Raw genomic sequence first — 21,397 nt, 5'->3', positions numbered from 1 at the left:
ATTTAAAAACGATATAGACTTCTTAAACCGAATTGTTACTATGGATGAAACTTGGGTATATTTCTACGATCCAGAAACAAATCAACAATCGATGGAATGGCGGCATTCTGGTTCTCCAAGACCTAAGAAGTTCGTGTCCAAAAATGTGGTGGAAAAGTTCTTGCTGCAATTTTTTGACGTGGATTTCTTCTTCCAATGCTACCCTTATTTTTGACTCAAAACAATTCGATACCCTGTATAGATGGAAGCAGGAAAAATCCAGCTTCGATATCATTTTCGTTCGATGAATAAAGCAGAAAAGACTCCATCAATCGGGAACAAGAACAAAAACCTGAATGGAAGCTGAATACGAGGCAGATTTTCAGTAATTAAGACTTCATCAGAGCGTAGGATCCTCAACTTCCTTCTGTACTTTTGGCAATAATCACATTTCACCTTTTTCCTGATTAGACGTGCCGCCCTACGTTCTCATAGAACAAGGGTGTAGAGGAATTGGAGAAGGCATCAGTATCATCACAAGGTTTTCTTTTACGTGGGTTTCAGATTGCATAGATTCGATAGACTGAGATACAATGAACAAGAGGGATAGCCAGATAAGGTATACATCAGTATGAGATAGATTTGATGGAGAAAAAGAGTGAGTGAAGTACGATAAACGTCTTTTTGGTTGAACAAAATATAACTTCTGTTCAGTGAGTGGTTTCATGAGAAAATGGTGGAAGGAAAAAATATTTTTTTCTACTGTTAAAATATATGTTTAAGTTCAAGGCTCACCCTGTAGCTACCATATGGCACAAAGGGTGATAGGTATCTGATTTGTGTTTTATGATAACACATTATCTTCCTTGCAGGCACCATTTTCCTCTTTCTGCACGACAATTTATAGTCTCACAGTCCTTATACAGTTCCAACCGATCTTTTTGGCCGTTTATCAACAGATACATAAAAAGTGAAGTTTCAGGGTCGCCCTAACGAATAGCTACTCCACAATCGAGAATTATTAAATCTTGGATTAAATCGCAAACTTGTAGGTTGGGCTTCCGCTTTTGGCATCCTTAATTAGGATTAGTTTTACGCTTGGCATAGTTTGAGCGTAAAAGCGGACGTAGATCAAATTTGGGGTTTCAGGATATTAATTAGAGGTTGGGTTTATCTGCTGAAAAATTGAGGTGCATCGGAATGAGTCATGAGGCTCTATTCGCGCCGTTATATTTCTAGATTGGTTCATACGAAATGGTTCATGAATTTCCATTAGAAATTGGACATTATTTCTCTGCGAAATAGTGCATTCTCAAACATTCTTAATCCGTTAAGTCCAAGAACTCACTATTGAAAGTAAATTAGCAAACTTACCCATTTGATCTTCCTGTTGAATCCCCGCCAATGCCAGAGCCATTCTAAAAAAAAAAAAAATACATTAACAAAAAGCAACAAAGTGATCCACTATAGGGTCAAAAATACAGGTTTATTCAATAAATTCTCAACAATATTTATGCACAGTTACATGAATAATATACTATCAAAAATATCAGATCTGTTTCACATAAAACTGTCACAAAATTGAAGATGGATTGTTTCTATTATTCGCTGAGGATAATTCGTTTAATGAAAGCCAATACTAACGAATCGTACAAATACGCGAATATTTATGTTATATTTAAACAATGCAACACCATGAATGGGGATAAATGAATGGTCAATTTTAGCACTCGGGCAAATTACATTAATTTCAACGAATGAATCATAATTGAAATGACACCTACATACATTTGTGCAAAACAACAATTCGAGGAAAAAAAAACAGTAGTGGGTCTGGAAAATTGAACAAATATTCTCAGGATAATATTTTTTGGCCATTAAATTGTAACAGGATAGGTAAACTCCATTATGTTCGATATGTAGGGATTATTCTGTACCAACAATGCATTTGTAACAGTTCGATGTGTTCCAGAATTTTAAACATAATAATTGACATCACCTTCAAGCTTTGAAAATAATACTGCTTACAATGTTATTGTGTATAATACTCAGGAATACTATCAGGTCTATGAGTGCATGTGAATAGCATTGAAAAAAATCGAAAATCGAATATATGGAAATGGAAAATGCATTTATGTCATAAATTTTTAATATATACGTGGCTCTAGAGGTCACAGAAGTGGCAGGTTTGAAAACGCTCTAGCTTGTCCAATTGTTGACGATTTTGTTTGGATTTCTATCAGTTGAGGGGAACATACTGCTAACAGATTTCATTGTAGAAAGGTTTGTCGAATATCACTTCTAGTAGCCGAGTATCGTTTCAAGATATTTTTCGAAACACATTGATAATATTCGAGTAATCGATTTTTCTGAATGCTTTTCCATATTTTCTTTCTCTCTCTTTCTATTCATAAAGGGAAATTTTCATAAGTGGAAAATGAATTTTTAATGTGCTCCTTCAAACAATTCTACTCATTTGTGATATGAAAATGGATATGATGATGATGGTTATGATATATGCTTGTAGTAAATATTATTTAGTTTTTTTCATGAATTAATAATCGAAAATCAACAGGAAATCTTAAGATAATTAGACATGGAATAATTGACTTTCAGATGCCAGTCAGCTTTTGTCTTGATACTTTTGTCATGCATTATTTTGAAGCATTATCACAGGAGGCGATAAAACAGAAACGGATTTTGTGTGGAGCAGACATCAGAATAGAACTTTGCTAGTCAACAATTATCCTGAAGAACAATAATTGAATGAAATGTGTAGTTTCCAACTTTCGGAATCGAGACTTTGCTATGCCTTTCTTGGGTTGGTCCCTAAAACCGGCTACGCGCATGTCTGCTGCAGAAGCAATCTAGTGATAGATGAATCATAGGTCAATATGGTTCTCGGCGCATGTGTGACATTCAATTTCACTATCTGTTCGAAAACAACTAGTATTAGGAGTGCACGTTTTTAGGATTGTCAATTTCGCGTAAGTATTGGGTATATTTAGGCACTGAACCACAAGAGGGAAGGATTTTGTTGCCCTTACAGGTAATTAAATTTTAATTCTATTTTTATTACTCACTAGATTGGTCCTGCTACAGTTGTGTAGGTAACTGGCAGAATCACTGACCTTTATATATTTCGCTTTCAGAGAATTATTTATCAATTTGCTTTAGAGGTTTTCAGCAATCTGCTTTTTTTCTACAAGATTTTGTTTCTCATAAATATGATCAACAATAAATTACAGATGACTTCAATTGCAGAGATTCAACAAATAAAGTAGAAATTGAAACAGTCAACAGTTAGGAGTGCAGCATAAGCATGCATAATTGGTATGGACAGAATATCAGGAAAAGGCATATTGTTCCAACGTATGACTTGTAGGAACAAACTTAACATCTGTCTAGTGCCATATGAAAACAACAATCATATTCCAAATCTTAATTTCTCTTTCTGCAATATTATCATATTCGTATCTTGATTTCCATGGTGATTTTCGATTAAAAAGGTGACGAATGAAGTTTATGCCCTAAGAAGTAGGTATACCTAAATGTCAAGCGTTAAAAATTTTCTAACAAAGTTACTTTATTGTTATAAATATTATTGTTTTGGATAGCAATAGGCGGTTGCGGCTGTCAGAGTATTTTACTATCACAAATCTAAATACATAAGCAGTTTTCTCAATACATCAATCTAGCTTTGAGTGGTTTTCGTCTAGAATAGCTGTAGCTATTTCGGTCGTCAAATGTTCCAGGGATTGATGAGATAGGGACAGTTCAGGTTCTAACATGTATTTCATAAAATTTTTGCATGTACCCCAACATACTCACTTTATCTTTTTCTGTTGGGGTTTCTGTGGGTCTGTCGACAATCTTCTCTTTTTCTTCAGCTTTCTTCTCCTTCAGGGCTTTAAGCAACTTCCATTTGCTGCCAAGGGGACCGGTTTCTTTGCCTTCTGCTTTTTGCTGAACAGATTCAACTGTTATTTTAGGAACAGTCGCGGTATCTGTTTCTGCAGGTGGAATCTCCTCTGGTTTCGCTTCTTCTTCGTCTTCTTTATCTCTAATGCTCATGCAACGCGCGAAAGCTTGGTTGAAAGCAGCCTCGTTCTCTTCGTATTCATCGGTGCTATGGTGTGGACTGTCTGGACCAGATGTATCTCCAGATGAATGCTCTTCATCCTGCTCCTTGACCATGTCTTCGATTTCTTTGATGTTCACTTCGAATTCGTCTCTGGAATCCATAGTGCCCATTCTTTGGGGTTTGACCCTGGCAAAAATCGAAGAGTCAAACTCACTCGACATTCTAGAGCTTTCACGTCTTTTAGCTGACTGAACGACGTGTAAGTTATTCTCTTTCTCGTCCAAAACACCTTCTACTACCTTCGCTTTCATACGTAGTTCTCGTAGAACAAACGACATCTTCTCCTTAACATCTTCTAAGGGCTCGTATGATTCATCTTCTAACTCAGGCTCTTCTTGGAGTGCGTGACCCATTTCGGCTTCAAGCTGTGACTGTCTCTCCATTTCCTCGAGTTTCTTCAACTCGTAACAGTACCACTCATCTTCACTGTCTATACTGTCTTCGGTACTCTGTCTCCGCGATGAAACCCTTGACGTGCTTCTCCAGGAGTGGGTGCTTCTATTATCTTCTTCTTCGTGGCTCATACGATAACCTGGAATCTCTAAGCTTTGTTGATGTCTTGGAAAAAATCTATTGAGTTGAGTTTTCATAGGAATGGAGGATGGACTACTCTCAGGAACGTTATTTTCAATTTCATGAGGCTTATTGGACTCGCTCGACTGACTATCCGATGATTTTTGTGGGGCGAGACCATCGTATTTAAGTGGGGTTTTTGGTTTGTGCATATTTGAATCTTCTTCAGGCAGGGAAGTATCACCGTTACTATATTGTTCGTCTGACGTTGTCGAGGACTGTCTTTGTCTGTATTTTCCTAGGGCTCTGGAAACTGCAAACTCCATAGATGGATTACATACTGGAATCTTCATTTTCGGCTCAGCTGCTGCAGCGTCTTCGCTCTTTTCTGACGATGTTGAGTTTCTTTTATTGTCACCTATTTTCGCGAATATAGATGCTCCATTCTCGTTGGAGGCCTCTTCATCTGTTCGGAGAGGTGGTGAGGATTCTTTTTGATCGACATTTCCGAAACCCATTTCTGTACGATTTTCTTCTCCAGTATTTTCGATATTTTTCTGTTCTCCTTGATTGTGAAACTGATTCTGGAGCTCGTGGGGGCTACTTCTTCTGGTACTGTGTCTGCTGGTGGACATTTTCTGAAACAAACTATCTCTATCGTAGTTGTTTTCTGAGAAGGCGCTACTGCTGTCCTCGCTTCTATCCCCGTCAACATCTGTAATGAGAGAATTTGCCCGTTTCATTATCCATTCGTGTTCAGTTTGTTCTGGATCGGACAAAGACTGAGTCCGATTATAAGCCCTCTTTTTGGCCTTTTGAAAAATTCCCGATACAGTGGAAACGATTGCGTTCTTCTTCTTCTTCCTCGGACTATCATTGGACTTCATGAGAGTTCGACGAGTTTTATCTAGTTCCTGACGATGCGCACCAGGAGGCAAGGAATACGATCTGTTACGTTTCGGCAGATGGAGATCAGGCAACCAATGGGAAACTGAGTTCATGGCTGATTTCAGTGTATTATTACGTCGGATCTTTTTCCTTTCCGATTTAGAGTCCGTCATACCCGAAGAAATAGAGATGTATCCAGACTGCGTTATGATAACATTGTCAGTTTCAGAGCTTTGAGCGTTCTGAACGTAATCAGGGACGTTTCTATTCCTCAGGTCCAGTTCGAGGAAAGGAATTTCCTGTCTTTGGTTCCACTGCTTATTATACTGGTCGATTTGAGACTGATTTTCGTATATGGGTTGTTCTGGGATTCGGGAATCCTTGTGTTGTCTGTTATCTTTGTAAGGGCTGTCATAATAATCCCTTGTATTGGGATTTTGATAATTGTATTCTCCATCTCTGTACTCTATGTTCTCTTGATTGTGCCTCCATGATCCGTCATTGTATTCTAGTGTTCTGGATTCACGTGGCTCTGTGCCATATCGTACTGGCGAAGTATGGTAGGTAGTATCGCCAGATGGTAGCGCTGTGGGATAGATACCCGGTTTGTAACTGCCGTTATTGTGTATTCTATTAGAATCGTTGGGTTGTGAGTGAACCCTCACCAATTTTCTGTGGCTTTCCGCATATTCTGCACCAATATCGGGGTATTGAGTATTCGTTAAAGTATTGTATACTTGTAAACTTTGGGCGTTTTGGTATTCGTTGTTTTCATAAGGCTCGATCAAATCGGGATAATTCAAAGTCTGATTGATATAATCAGCACTGTTGCTGGTGTACACCGATGTGTAAGTTTGGGAATGATTACCTGCCACCGAATAAATTGCTGGTTGATCATTTCTATACATGTATTCACCGTATGTGTTCGGGTCGGACACTTGTTGGTGTTTCGGTTTCTTCCTGGGACTGACGTTGATGTCTGAAGCTGGAGCTGGGGCAGGAACGAACGTTCCATAACCCTCAGACGTTTCAAGGCTACATGGGGACTTCACAGACGTGAAGGCTGACAGATGATGACCCCCTGGTAAGATGGAACCGTTTGAAAAAAGTTCGGGCGCTATCACCGAGTCAGTGTTGGACTCCAAATACTGTCCTCTTATAGAAGGAGCGGGGGATACGTTTCTATACTGCATGTCGAAACTTGAGTGTCTGCTGTCGCCGTAGTTTACATAGGACCTAAGCGAGCCATTCTTCGGAGAACCCGGAGATTTCTCAAGGCTAGACCATCCGCTCATCGAAGACAGGCCAGAGTCGGACTTCGCGGCAACAATATTCGTAGAGTTGGACTTGTGTTTCTTCGGAGATGTTTTTGGCGATCTGGGCGAGTTTGGAGCTTTTGGACTGAGGTGACCACGATCCTTACTACTAATTGACGAAGGCTGAACTATGCTATGAGTTCCAAGGAAGACTTGACTGGATGCAGACTGAGAGTCACCATACTTGGGACTGTACGACAAATTTATGTCTCTCGATGTCGTGCTGTGAGCTGGACTCGCTCTTGAAGAAGGCCGAACGGACTCGTCTTTTTTGTCCGACGAACCAATATAACCATCCTGCCTGGTTCGTATACTGCATATTGAAAGTGTGGGAGAGTTTACTTTTTCAGATCTGACGTTGTACACTGGGGATGAGTTTGTAACCGCTTCGTATGTCGCAGCGATTATTGAGTTCAACTCTGAAGCGCTGCAATAGAAGGGGTTCTTCGAGTTTTGCATGGCTGCAGCCGCTTCTGCGTTTTCAGCGTGTTGCACGGCATTGCTATAGGCCAATCTACCAGTAACGGTAGTGAAGGGAGTGGTACATGTGCTTATTTCTATCGTTCTTCTCCTAGGGGAAGTTGGAGTTCTGATGTTACCGCTAAAAACTTCTGCTACCTCGTTATCAGTACCTATGACGCTATCTGAAACCGAGAGTCTAGAGCTCGGTCTCGAGCTAGGTCTAGTATTGTAACCTACGTTAGTAATGGCGTTAGGAAGTTCACATTTAGCCATTGATATGAGGTCATTGTGGTTCTTGGCTTCGCTTGAAAAGCTCCAGTTCTCACTCGCGAACATCTGCCTTATCTTATCGTCCAATTGTTCCGCTTTTTCTTTAGAATCCGCGATATCTTTAGGTAGGCCAGCCACTGACAAAGGAGACTCCAACAGTTTCCTCTGAAGTTGCCTTATATTAGCCGAATCTTGTTGTAATTTGTTACTCAGTCTATCTAATTCGTTGAGTTTTTCGATTGCAACATGGTCTAAAGAATCTATCCTACTTAGTTGAGCTATATCCTGTTCGCTTACGCAGGGCGAATTGCCCTTGTATTCCCTATAGTCCATGGAACTGTAAACCTCTTCGCAACTGTTGGGATCCTGAGTTATCTCAGTCTTCTCCCCCATCTCATCCGCCTCCTCCTTCTCCTCCCAGATGAGATCTAACTGGTTATTTTGAATGCTAGGATCACAGCCAACTAAATCTTCCCTGTAAGCTTGGTTGAGGCTTCTGTAGAAGGCCTCATCGGGGACGTTGAACTCGTCTGCGTCACACTCGTCGAGTTCTTGTATGACAGCGGTTTGGGGATGGGTGGTGGCACCTGTCACATCGAGGCCTTCTTCCAGGCCATCCTCAACGGTACCGTTGCCCAGGATTTCCCGGATCACCTCCAGTTCACTCAAACGACCCTCGAGCAGAGCCACCGCACCGCTAGCCATTGGTCCCATGTGACTACCACCGCCAGAAGTATAGTGGTCGAGGAGTTGGGATATGACGCTCTGCTGCTCGTAAAGGAGGCCCTCGAGTTTCTCGAGCCTTTCCCACATCTTGATGTACTCCTGCGACAGGAGGTCAAGAGCGCGCCACGCATACTTCAGCTCGGTTTCTAGAATGTTCAAGCGAGTACCTAGACGTTCCATGTACTCGTTGATCACGTAATCGTCGGTACTTTCGTATTTGTTCTGTGAGACTGCAGGCGCCATGGCATCCGAAGCATGGTCCACTACGCGTCTTATTTCTTCGCTCATTTTGTCACGCACTGCATATCGATCTGAACGATGCACTGTCACACATTATCTTGTCACCCGATGACCGAACGCACTCATATTTCCGCACTTTTATCAATTGGAACCGTTTCGGGGCTACAACGTTTCGCACTTTTCGGACTTCAGCATTACGTGGTGCCTTGGGATTGGTGGGGATGATTTGGCATCGTTGGAAAGAAGGCCCTTTCCCTGCCGTCTCCATCTATCACCCTTCCGAAGCGCATTTTATCGCACTGTGGTTCTTACGCGAGAGAGTCTGTTAGACAATTAATTTTTTTTAATTCTCTTTTAGGATCAGTTCTGTGCTCGAGAATTTTGGACGATTTTGTTTGTGCCATCTGTAAGAGAAAATTAACGATGTTAGTTCATTGTTCCTATTTCGAGTGAATGCCTCAGTAATACGATTCTGTAATCTCGATAAAAGATCGACCTGTTTGTACCGAATAGTAAATACCATCGAATGTAATAGTAATAATGAGAGAATAAAAGATATGGGTGGAATTTTGTTACCGCAGAAGATTCAAAATATCAATTGAAATTCCGAAAATGATTCTGTTTTATTTTGCCGTTTTTGAGATTTACTGAAAATTACTTTTTTCATCGATCAGAACAAAAAATGACATTTAACGTACTAATTTCCGAACGAAAAATCGACAATTCTTTAAGGCGGGTACTTTTCGTCCTGATTCACTTTTCGTCCGGCTGTTTCACTAAGCAATATATCAGATCCCGGGCCGATTGAATCAATTTTGTGAATACAGAATTTGATAAAAACATGAGTTATTGTGACAATAACTGTCAGTTGATGTTGTCAAATTAATTCTTTACGAAATCAGCTAGATTTTACCAGTGAATTAGGAACGTGGTCTGAATGTTAGTGTTCAGTATGATCAAAAATGGATACTGATAGCGATATGGATAACAGTAACACTTCACCAGAGCTCAGGGAATTGCCAATTACCTAGATGGGGCCATAAAGCGGGTAATTTCTTACTTTCATAAAGGTATGTGAGGTCGACGAAAAATGCAATATGCACCTCGGCAAAAAACTGTCTATATTGTCTCGCCTGCTGATATCCTCGGCTAACAATCTGCAGGCTCGACTGTAATAGACTGTTTTTCGTCCTTGGTACAAAAATAACTATTTTTTTTATGGATTTTTAACAGCATGTATCTTCTCAACCGAGCGGAATTGGGCAAAATGGTAGGGTGTAGGAGCATATCCCCCGATATCAGTAATCCTCTGCTAAAATATATGTACATGTCAAAGAATCACTCTGTATATTGAACCCACAACCAGAGACAAACTGTTGTTCTCTGCCAAAACATTGACATAAAGTGGATGTCAAGCTTAGATTCTTCCGGTGCCATGAAAAATATGGCATATTATCGTTTCAGTATATCAAATATTGATCACAACGAGTTCTTCACTATCACTAATATGAAATTTTGAGACAACAAAGATAAACTTCAATAAATTATTCACCCTAATTGCATAGTTCCTTTGTTTTATTTACGCGATGGAAATGCATTTGCCGTTGAATTCTTTATGTGGCTAATGTTATTTCTCGACCTATATTCATTTTTCTTGACATTGATGAATAAACTTATTATTTTCCACAAATGGAGTTTTACTGTTTAACTGTTCTTTCTGCTTTATCGAATCATTAACTGATAGTTAATGGCTAATGATTCCTTTGTGCTACAAATTCGATTATTGGAGTACTTCTTCCTACTCCACCTTATTCGCATATAATCTTCTTCTATGAATTATTATTTTGAAATTTGTCTTTATTGACTTGGAAAAATGAATGACTCGGAAGAATGAGTAACACATTGACTTGAGTACTTCGATGACAGGTTATTTAGTTGACCAGAAAGTCAGGTAATTTGGTGAATCTAGTTCCCAAGTAATTAGGCAGACAAATAACGCAAAAATCTTTCTCTGTTTCTGTGAGATTTGGGGTGAACAATAATGAAGCGACCTGAAGGTGGAGAGCAATTCTATCCCCAGTTCTAGATAGGCGGTGAGCTGCTGGTTAGAATTTATAGCTTATGCAATATTTATTACCAGAACGGAGCATCAGAATATACCGGGGTCTTCTGATGTTTCCATTACCGCACATTTGCGGTTTTTAACGATCGGTTAGGTCGGAACATTCGAGCATGCAGGGCATTCGCACGATCTGGTGATGCCCAGAATTCGGGAGGGAATGAAGGGAGAATAGAGAGCGTGGGAGTGCGAAAAGGGGGTTATGCAAATTTGCGACAACATCAATCGCAGACACTCAACATAAAATTTTTATGTTCGACCTTATTGTTGTTACACAGTGAAAAAATACTGAGCAAAATATGCTGATGTTGACAGGGGTTGAATGGCCTTCATAGGTTATGATTTGACAGACAACATTCACGTTTTTCGGGATCATAACACATTTAGGGAACTTAATTTCCTAAGCTGGAAATGATTTTCGATTCGAAGCTTTTTTATTCGATCAAATTGCATCGATCCTGTCATGTAGAGCTTGTAGGCAGAAGAACGTAATTGATCGACTATAGAATTATTAAAATTATTTCAAATCTTCCAATTATTGGAAAAAACAAGGCGTAAAGCATTAAATTATTCAATGGACGAAGAATAACAAGAAATTCATTTGATGGGAGGACTAAAAAATCGATTTTAACAAAACACTAACAACAGGTTAAAAAAAATTATGAGAATATTAAAGAATACAACTTAACAAACCTTGAAAAATAACAAAGACAACATTCAAAATGAATAGTAAACCACGTGCAAAAGGACAACAAAAAAAGATTGGAAAAGAAACTTGAAGGCATGGGATGGAATTTTAAGGCTTGCTACATCGAACGTTTTGCTGACAATGCAAAAGGGTGTTGAGGGAGAATGATAACAGACATGAAGAAAAGTCGGTACTTCAGTGTGAAGTCTTTTATTGATAAGAAACGATCGCTTTCGACAATAATATGTCATCATATATCAGGGATACTCCTCCAAGATTAACACCACAGGTGGCGAAAATGTCGAATATATAAAACAGCTAGACAAACTAGCAGGTCAAAATCAATCAAGTCCAAAAGAAGAAAAGGAATTTTTTCTGAACTTCAGTACAATCAGGAGATTGCTGAGAATGGTTTCCATTGAAGTTTAATAAAAACAAAATATGACTGCTCTTCTTCTTTGATTACCCTAGCATTTAAATTCACGATCTCTGGATTTTCAACCCTGAATTCTCTCAATTTTTTTTCTTCTCCATTCAGGCTTTTACTCTCGTTTCAATCTGATCCAGCCATGAAGTCGGAACGTAGTATCCTTAACCTCCTAAATTTTTGATGTTGGTCCGCCAGCTATATTTAGAACGGGAGCATGCGCATCTCCGGCGGAATCGAACGTGCCACTGGAGGAGATATTTGGCTGCCGAGAGAATCCCTAGCTGCCGGCTCTAATTTCATTTTCAGGCCGACGACGCGACCTGTATTCAACTTGCGACAGATGACACGGACAAATCATGAATATTCCCCCTTCTGCGGGCACAGCGTACAGCCTACTGGATTCTCATTCGAAGAAAAAAGTTGTTTTTTCGATTGAATCGAGAGTATAGAGGAAAATTCTAGGCGATTGGAAGAATTTTAGGACACCTGTCACAGAATGATTGATGAGGAACGTGACTTTGTGTATGTAGCCTTCACTCTGAGCTTGTGTAGAGGCTTTAAGATGTCTGAAACAAGTTTTGACTGATTTTTCAATTGACTTGTTAACAATTTCAGCTAGTTGTCTAATACGCCTGTTTTCTTCTAAGTTACGTGATTTTAGAGTAACCCGTTTTTACCAATAATTGATTGAACTGAAAAATTAGCACTATCAGGCTTTGATTAACAATTTTGTGCGTAATTGATTATCATTATAGAGTCTGGTAAATCCACCCTTGTCTGTTACCTCGATGTTTCCCCATATGTATAGCAAGACAGGAGTTCTGAAAACTTGCGTATAACGTGTTCAGCTATTTCTTCTTCCAATCCACGTTCTATCTGCTGACTCACCCATGCGAAAGCAATCTCACTTTCTACCCTAAATTCAAGTCGTGGTGATCTCGGGAGCTTTATGTTATAGTTTTGTGAAAGTACTATGATCTTTTTCACCTCTGCGAGTCTAGGAGTGTTCTTCCAGAGAGTTGTACGATTGTTCATTTTATATTGATAGATCAGTGTCTATTCCAAGCCCACAACGAGTTAAGGCAAGCGTTAACTTTGACGCCCTTGCGGCGCGTTCATCGGTTTTTTCATTTTCTTATATACCAAAATAGCACGACACCCATAGGAAGTGATCTCATTGCCTATAGCCAGTTACGCAATCAAAAATCGAATTTTGATTTTAATCCGATGACGATGCTAACGGAGAAGTAGTAGACCAAGACCACGTGTTACAACCCCCGCAGAAGGCAGTTTAACTCTTTTGACGAGAAGACAGACTCACTGACTTGGAGAACTGTGTTTGTTTTCTAAAAATGCTTCAGGTAAAAAAAAAGTCCCCATGAACACAATTCAACATCAACATGGTTGCTAAGAAGAGTTTAACTCACTTTCGTTGAAGAGTTGGCACTGAAGCGGGTTAACTAGATAGATTTATGGCGATAGGTACTCTTCACTGAAGGGTCCAGATTGCAAAGAGACGCCTCTGCCCTATCCAGGAAGTATATCCTTTTCGAGTAGGAGAAATTGTGGTTTGGAGTAGATATTTTTTCGATGGCAGAGTTCATTAGTACTCCGAAGGATTATAAACTCTAGAACGGACTAGTCTCAAGCAGCTCTTGGTTAAAATAACTGTTAGATAAAACCAGGATATTTCAATCAAGCATCGCCTTCAAGTTCCCCTGAGCTGAATCAAATCTAGCACGCTTGGGACCAATTTTGAAGAGGTCTTGATGCCCACAGACCCTATCCAGAAACTCTTCAAGAACTCCGTAATCTGTTGCCACAACTTGTCAATAACTTGGTACTTGAAAAGTACGCAGAGAAGGTAGTTATGCACGCAGAGGACAGCTTTGTATAGAATGTGAATAGAATAATTAATTTGGAATTTTCAGAATTCCAGTTTTTAGGAGAATTTCCGCATTTCTTGCATTCTGCCACTATAAATACATATTTTCTGTACATATAAGAAAAAAAATTGGGTTTTACTGAAGAGAAAAAACAAATAAATGCAAAATAAAAATTCGTTTTTCAAGCAGCTTAATGTATTGTAAACGATTAGCTCTGCCAGATTATGTGTTTTATGCCTATCAGTTCACTACATCTTGTGGAAAATATCCACTCACCCCACAGCTTTTAATGTAGTATGAATCAAATCAGGATACTGAATATAAACAAACCAATTGAGGTTCTAGGCCCTAATTTCATTTGATAGTTTGATGAAAAAAAAAAGGACGATAGATGTCAAATAACAATAGATACTCCACCTGTTATCGAAATGGTCCTCATATTACTTAAACTATATTTCTAAATTTCACTCCAATTTCTACCTGAAAGAGAAAGATCCTTCAGTATTGCGAAGCAATAAACTGAGCAAAATAAGGAAAAAGAACATAAGAGGTCGAAATTGTTATTGAGGATAACAAAGAGGACCAGTCAGCTTTGCGGTTCAGAGATCTCACGTGGATGCCCAAAATTAATTGGCCAGAGGTGAGAGAAACATGATTTCACCGCTACACTGGATTCGGAATCATATGAAACAAAATTCACTGCTGAAGGATATTTCTCTTGAATTTCAGTAGTCGAATATTGTCTTCTCTCCAATCATCTTCACCGAAAACATAAATTTTGTACTATGATTTTTAGTCACTCTGTATAATAGTACATAAAAGGTGATGAAATAATATTATTGTATTCCTGTCGTTCAGCGAAGAAATGTCCTGGATTTATTGCAATTCGTCTGAACCTATAAAAACATATAGCTATGAGTTTTTTACCCCCAAATAACCAATGGTCGCATTCAGCGGACGGAGCGCAAAACGCTTCTGCTACCCATCGGTAGCGGTAGCGGTCGGGAACATGTTGAACGTTCGCTGGCAAGCCGAGATAGGATAAGGCAGTCCAACGAGCTGTCACTATCAGCTGATTAGTTGAGAAGTCTGTAGGAAAGAAGTAAACAAACGGATTTTTTAAGTTTCGTTAACCTTGCGCTGGTTAAGTCAGTTTTTTTTTGTGAAAAACATAACCTAGAATTCTGACGAATTACTTTGTTGCTCTAGTATATTTCCTATAACTTATTTAACATCCTTCTTTATTACCTTCCATCAATTTTCATTTTATTTTCCTCAACAAACTCAAGCTCGTGCATCTTCCACACTAAATAACAACTACCTACTCAGTTCAAGTCCAACTTTTGCTCCTTTCCGCTACCGCTACCTAGCACAAATCAAATCCGCTCCCAAAAGTGGCGTCCGCTCCAGAACGTGTTGAGAATGTAGCGCATATGTCACCGAACGTTTACGCTAGCGTTTGGTAACAGTTGCGCAACTGTTTCGTCCGCTGAATGCGACCAATAATATTTCCTGATTGAAAAACCTTGTCGTGCGCAAATTTATACCAACCAACCAACCATAATTTCTTATATTCACCACTCCAGTATCATTTTATCTACGTGCGAAAGATACTGACAAAGGACTTTGGTCCTTATCGGTGTAATAACTCCATCATAACCTCATCGAGGTTCGTTTTATTGAATATTTCGCGTAACAAATGGGTGGTTGTTAAGTGGCAGTTACCCGTGAACGATACGTCGATCGATACACTGGTAATTCGGGGAGAAAATGAAAGTTACATAAATTTCCTATCGCCTATTCGACGATATGGACATTTTATGATGAGAAAGCGGAAAAATAAACCAATTTTGCGCTATGAAACCCGCGATAGGGATTTTATTGATACGTGAAAAATGTGCTATCACGTCTTCGGCGTAGAATTGGTGTGTCAAGATTTGCACTCATTTTTTTCCACCCTCCCGATTTTCCCTGATCATCGTTTGATACCAGGATTGTCGATTTTTATGAATAGGTACCTTTTTTGTGCGATCACTACGATGTTCTGCTTTACATGATGAAAAGGCATTTGAAGCAGAGAAATAAGACAAAGATTCGTTACTTCATCTTCACAAAAAGATTTGTGCTAAATTTCCTATCGCAAAGTAAATCCTAATTTTTATGAAATGTCGTGGAATCTACGGAAACGGAGTTTTCGTGTTTTTTTATCCGTTATGTTAAGCTTTCGTATTTTTGAATAATTATTGGAAACAAAATATCTGTTCATCATTCTTGTAAAAAAAATTAAACTGCAAATGGGGGGGTAGCATCATTTAGAGAGAAGATCTGCTTTCCTCACTTATCATTTTTACTAACAAAGAATGAGAATTTGATGTTGGTACTAATGTCTAACTTGATATACCCCCAAAGAAGAGTCATAAAATATGTAAGTAAGTATGTAAGCTTTCCATTGAAGAAAAAAAATAATTGAGACATATACTGTTTGTCAAAAAGAGGGAAATTTAAAATTGACCTTTCCTAACATATTCACAACTTAACATATCTTAAAAGACGAATGGAAACACATCACCAGTTGTAGAAATCAGAGCTATTCAATCAGCAAACTGGGAAATCCATCAGACAGATGAGAATTACTCTCCGCACAATTAGTAATTGAAAATTCTGTTGAGTGCATGCTAGAGATAACGTTATCAACCAATATAATAGTGCCGTTGGTATTGATGTTGTAGTGCAACATTACGATGGAGATGAAGTCGTTAATAATAATATGTTTAGTTATAGTTTGTGTAGCTGCTCAGGCAACGAATAACAGCAATTTAATCTCAGTTGTTGTGGTGAGTGAATCGATTTATAAAAGTGACCTTCATATTCTCGAGTTCACAGAAAGTACACTGCTCAAAACCTGGAAGAGGCGTATGTTTGCACACGTACAAAATATGGTCCTCAAGACACTTCTTTGAAAAAATTACAAGACTCTGATTTCTTGTAGGTGCATAAAATTTTTCTGAGAAAAGTTACAAACGACACAATATATATGATACAATACCAAAAAATTAAATGTATTTCTTTATTCTTCGGCAGAGCATGCTGAAATCATCAGCCGTTTAACAAAGGTGTCAGGTTAGTTTTGAGTGTAGCTATTATAATCCACAGTTTTACGACAAAATGAAAGTGTTCCATAAGAACGGCTCCTGAAAGACGAATAATTTTCATAATCATAGTAATGTTGCCATCACGCAATCGTAAAACTTAGACCAATCGTGCTGCACACTATCTACACGAGACATTCGTGAATTTCTGCCATTAAATTTCCACCAAAGTTTCGATTCAATTTTAAAATCCAACTTTACTTCTTGCAGATCGCTAGACATGGAGATCGTACTCCAACCAAGTTTGCACCTCTGGATCCTTACAGCGACCACAAATATTGGCCAGCAGGAAGAGGCGAATTGACGAATGTAAGTTCAAGTTAAATTTGCACACGGAGTGAGTGAAAAGTAACGCACAAAACTGATATCTTCTGAAAAACTAAATTGTATAAAAATTTCAATTTTTTCGGTTTTCATTTCAAACCGCGCTATTTTTCATATACAGTGTGTTTCATAAACATTGCGCTCTGTGTTACTGTACAGTACTCAGCAGTGCTCTCTTCACTAGATAGTACTCGATAGCACTTGCCAGTATTGGATAAGAGTCCATCAATTCTGAACGTTCTCCATCGGAGAAGAAGCTATGTTGCTCTGACGAGGTCAAAGGAGACCGAAACCATGGTCAGCATCTGCTTTTCTTCTATGTAGCGTAGTCCATTTGGGGTCCTGATGATGGCAACTTGGCTAGTTCAATTCAGATCGTAACACTTGTTGATATTCATATAAGCGGGTAGTATGCATTTGAATTAATCCGTATTGCGAACAAATTCAGGATATTTTTCTCTGAATTATTTTCAGTCAGGAAGGTCCTGTAGGCCTTTATCTGGAAATGCTTTGTTGCCAAGATACAGGGCGTTTAATGTATTCCAAATATGTAAATACCTACGAATTCCTAGATTTTTCCGAAACGGCTTGAGACATTTGAGCAAGATTTGGTAAAAATGGCATTTTTATCTTTTCCACAGAAACAAGATATTTCGTGAATACTCCTTTTCGATTTTACCAAAACTCTCTCCCAAATATTTGGCTGATTCATCAAACTATTGAAGCACTGTTTACAATATACATTCACCTATATCTAACAATATGTATATTTACTATAGAGATTGCTGAAGATCAATTTGAGATCATTATCATTTTTATTGGAGTATGTAAACAGGCAATCAAATGAAGTAGTTTTTATTGTAATAGAAATTTTGATTGAAAAAGATCCTTGTCAGCTACACGTGCGTACTTGATATATTTGGAGATAATTTCATATCTATTCGAAGCTGAATTCCAGAGAATAATAGCCAAACTATTGATTGGAAGAAATGAAAGGTCGATGTACCTGCTGTTATGAAAGATTCACTTTTAATTCTCACATATTTCCAACATTGTCTGATCCAAACAATTGTATGAAATATTTGAATAAGAAATCGCACTTTTTTAATTTTTACAGGGTTTTCACTGGAGTTGCGGAAAAAAACCATTGATATTGTTTGAAGAAAAGTGGGATCAAGAATGCACAAATCTTAAGTTTTGTTGCGTTCCCATTTCTGACACCCTATATCTCAGAAGGGATGCATATTTGACCCCATGTTTCTTCATATCAAGGACAAGCGATCATCTTCTTCATTTTTGCTTCATCTTCATCAAACACCTTTTTTTACAGTGAAGTTGAAGCACCAAGAACAGTTTGGATGACTTTTACTGTAACTATTTGGAATTTCTATGGTAGTTTGCACCAACAAATTCAAGGCAGGGCTCAAGTTAAGGCCTTTCAGTTAAGGCACTATTAAAATTCAAGTGAAATTCATTCTTATATTATCAATATTCCAAAAGTTGATTAGTTGTTTAATTTTTGTCCGTTTCTTCATTATTTTACGTCAATGATGAGTAGAGATAAATCATATGTCCTTAATGAGAACACAAAAAAATTACACTTTTTTCTACAGGGTGTTTTATGACTCTTTGGCCATAGCCTTATGGTGAATGCAGGTCATCCAGGCCTTTCAGAAATGTTGCTTGCTTTGTATCCTAAGGCTATTAGTTTCGTCACAAGGGAATAGACACCAGACGAATTCATTTTTTAGGTCATTTTTTCGAAATTCGGTTCTGTTTTTATTTCTTCGGTGATATTATTCATTGTCTTCGGTCGAGATTTTGAATTTTTTTTAATTCTGCTCAACCCTTTTTCATTTTAAATGAAAAAGAATCGAACAGAATTTAAAATAATCGAGAATCTCGGCAAAGAACAATAAATATTATCACCGAAGGAATAAAAACAGGACCGCATTTCGAAAAAATGTCATAAAATATTAATTGGACCGGTCCCTATTCCCTTGTGACGAGTGTGCTATGCAAAGTGAATATTGAATTCCTTAGAATAAATTATGTAGTTTTTCATGGCGATAACTAAATTTCTGTAAGGAATGTAAAAAATATAGATTTTGGGGCTTGAAAGAAAAATCATGATATTCCGAGTACTGCCCTGAAAATATTGATGTTTCATGGACCGTTTGAAAGAGCATTCCGAAGTGAACAAACCCATAAAATTTGATCGAAATCGGACCTTGCATTCCAGAGTTAAGGCTACCGAAAATTCAGGCCAATGTTCATGAACCACCCTGTATCTCCGAAACTAATAGCCTTAGGATACAAAACAAGCAAGTTTTCTGAAATGCCTGGATGATCTGCATTCACAATTAGGCTATGGCTAACGACTGATGAAACACCCTGTATAATATGAAATCTTGGGTTAAAAAAAAACTCACGTAAAAATAATTTTCAGGTGGGAATTCAGCAGCACTATAATTTAGGCAGATGGCTCCGAGAAAGATATGCAGATTTCATCCCGTCCAAATACAACAAAAAAGACATCTACGTGAGATCGGCTTCCGCTGATCGATGCCTCATGTCAGCCGCATCCAATTTGGCTGGCCTTTATCCGCCGACAGAAGACCAAATCTGGAATCCGAACTTACCCTGGAGACCGATACCGATACATTCGAAGCCGAAATCTGAAGATTACATCTTCGAGATGGGCAGTATCTGCCCCAGATACGAAGAAATATACCAGGACCTCTTAAACTCCGTTGAGTTCAAGGAAATCGACGCTTTGAACTCCGCGCTTTACGCATATCTCGAAACTAACCTGGGGGTGAAGATTGAAAGTTTCACAGATATCCAGCCATGGTACGATACGTTGAGGATTGAAGAACTGAATAACTTAACACTACCCAATTGGACGCACTCGGTTTATCCGGACGTCATGAAGCAATGGTCAGATCAGACCTTCAAGGTTTCAACTTACGACAGCGAATTGGCTCGTTTTGGTACTGGTCCTTTCTTCGATAAAATCTCGAAGCACTTCGAGGCCGCTAGTACCAACTTGACCAAGAAGTTGATTGCGAAGAAGATTGTTCTGTTTACTGGGCATCAAACGAATATCTGCGATATATCTAATGCACTGAAAGTATTCAGAGAAGCGCCCTTTGCCAGTGCGTTGATCTTCGAACTCAGGAATGACACCAAGTCGTCGAAGCCATTTGTTCAACTGCTGTATAAGACAGAGGAAGGATTGGAAGTTCTCAAGATGAAGAAGTGTAGCGTTGAGTGTGACCTGGAAGACTTTTTGAGAATTGTGGAACCTTTGAGGATGAATGATACTCAAGTTATAGAAGAATGTAACATTACGAAAACCTTTTTGGAATGAAATATGACAACAATTTAATTGTTACTCGGGAAATTTGACTGAAATTAATAAATCCTGATTCAATTTTACTGAGGTTGTAAACAATTTCTAGTGGGAGCGCCCACCAAAGAAGCGTAGAACTGACCATGACACATACATGACAAATGCGATTCATAATTTTAAGAAGTCGAACATCTGAGTGAAGTTATTATTTTGCATTACCTTTGTCATGTATGTGCCATGTCAGTGCAACGCTACTTTTGTGGGTGCTCTCCTTTAGTCCTCATATAGAGATACCTACTTCATTCACACTTTTGGTCCGGAAACGGTTTCGCTCTTCTACTTACTGTAAAAAACTATTCGTCGAAATGTTGAATCATGTGTTACTGTTTTGTGTGCATTGTTGCCTGAAGGAATAAATGCACCATTTTTTATGATAGTCTACATAGACAAAAACACTGAATGAAAAATGTTAAAAAAATGTGAAGAATCAGTTTTTCGGGTCTCAGTGGAAAGCTTTTTTTTCCTGTTTCAACAGTACGAAATCAAAATATCATACGTCATATTTTTCTTCTGTTGAATTTCCCTTAAAAAGTGCACTGGGATTTCCCGATTCAGTTCACTGATAAAAAACAATCGATCAAATGCGGAGTCGACAAATTCGTGGGAGTGGTTCCCTTATCGTGGAAGTAAAATTATCGCTTTTCCTAATCGTGTCAAAGCTGAAAAGTGCGAGACCATAACATTATATACGGAAGAAATGGGGCATAAAGTTGCATGCATAAGTGATGCCTTCGTGCTGGTTTATGCACGCTCCCTTCAAGTTTATTGCCTTGCTAATTCAATACCCAGAGTAGAACTCTTCATTTATTAAAGTATACTAAAACCCCATATATAAGATGCTGTTTTGA

General features: G+C 38.5%; 2 protein-coding genes across 2 annotated transcripts in view; one reads left to right on the top strand and one right to left on the bottom strand.

Moving 5' to 3' along the window:
• Positions 1-14,316, bottom strand: part of LOC123318378 — a 118,382-nt gene extending 104,066 nt beyond the window's left edge. Inside the window, exons 1-3 of the mRNA XM_044904986.1 lie at positions 14,079-14,316; positions 3,769-8,942; positions 1,354-1,397 (exon numbers count right to left, since the gene is read on the bottom strand). Coding sequence (XP_044760921.1) covers positions 1,354-1,397; positions 3,769-8,586 — 4,862 coding nt within the window. The 5' untranslated portion in view covers positions 8,587-8,942; positions 14,079-14,316. The remainder of the gene's footprint in view (positions 1-1,353; positions 1,398-3,768; positions 8,943-14,078) is intronic.
• Positions 14,317-16,336: 2,020 nt separating this feature from the next.
• LOC123318508 (lysosomal acid phosphatase-like) lies at positions 16,337-20,575 on the top strand. The gene is made up of 3 exons (XM_044905142.1): positions 16,337-16,495; positions 17,021-17,119; positions 19,584-20,575. The coding sequence occupies exons 1-3, from the start codon at positions 16,403-16,405 to the stop codon at positions 20,505-20,507; spliced, it is 1,116 nt and encodes a 371-aa protein (XP_044761077.1). The 5' UTR covers positions 16,337-16,402; the 3' UTR covers positions 20,508-20,575.
• The last annotated feature ends 822 nt before the right edge of the window (positions 20,576-21,397 follow it).

Source organism: Coccinella septempunctata, chromosome 8, assembly GCF_907165205.1.
Source record: "Coccinella septempunctata chromosome 8, icCocSept1.1, whole genome shotgun sequence".
Taxonomy (NCBI): domain Eukaryota; kingdom Metazoa; phylum Arthropoda; class Insecta; order Coleoptera; family Coccinellidae; genus Coccinella; species Coccinella septempunctata.
This window is presented reverse-complemented; position numbering and strand designations above follow the sequence as displayed.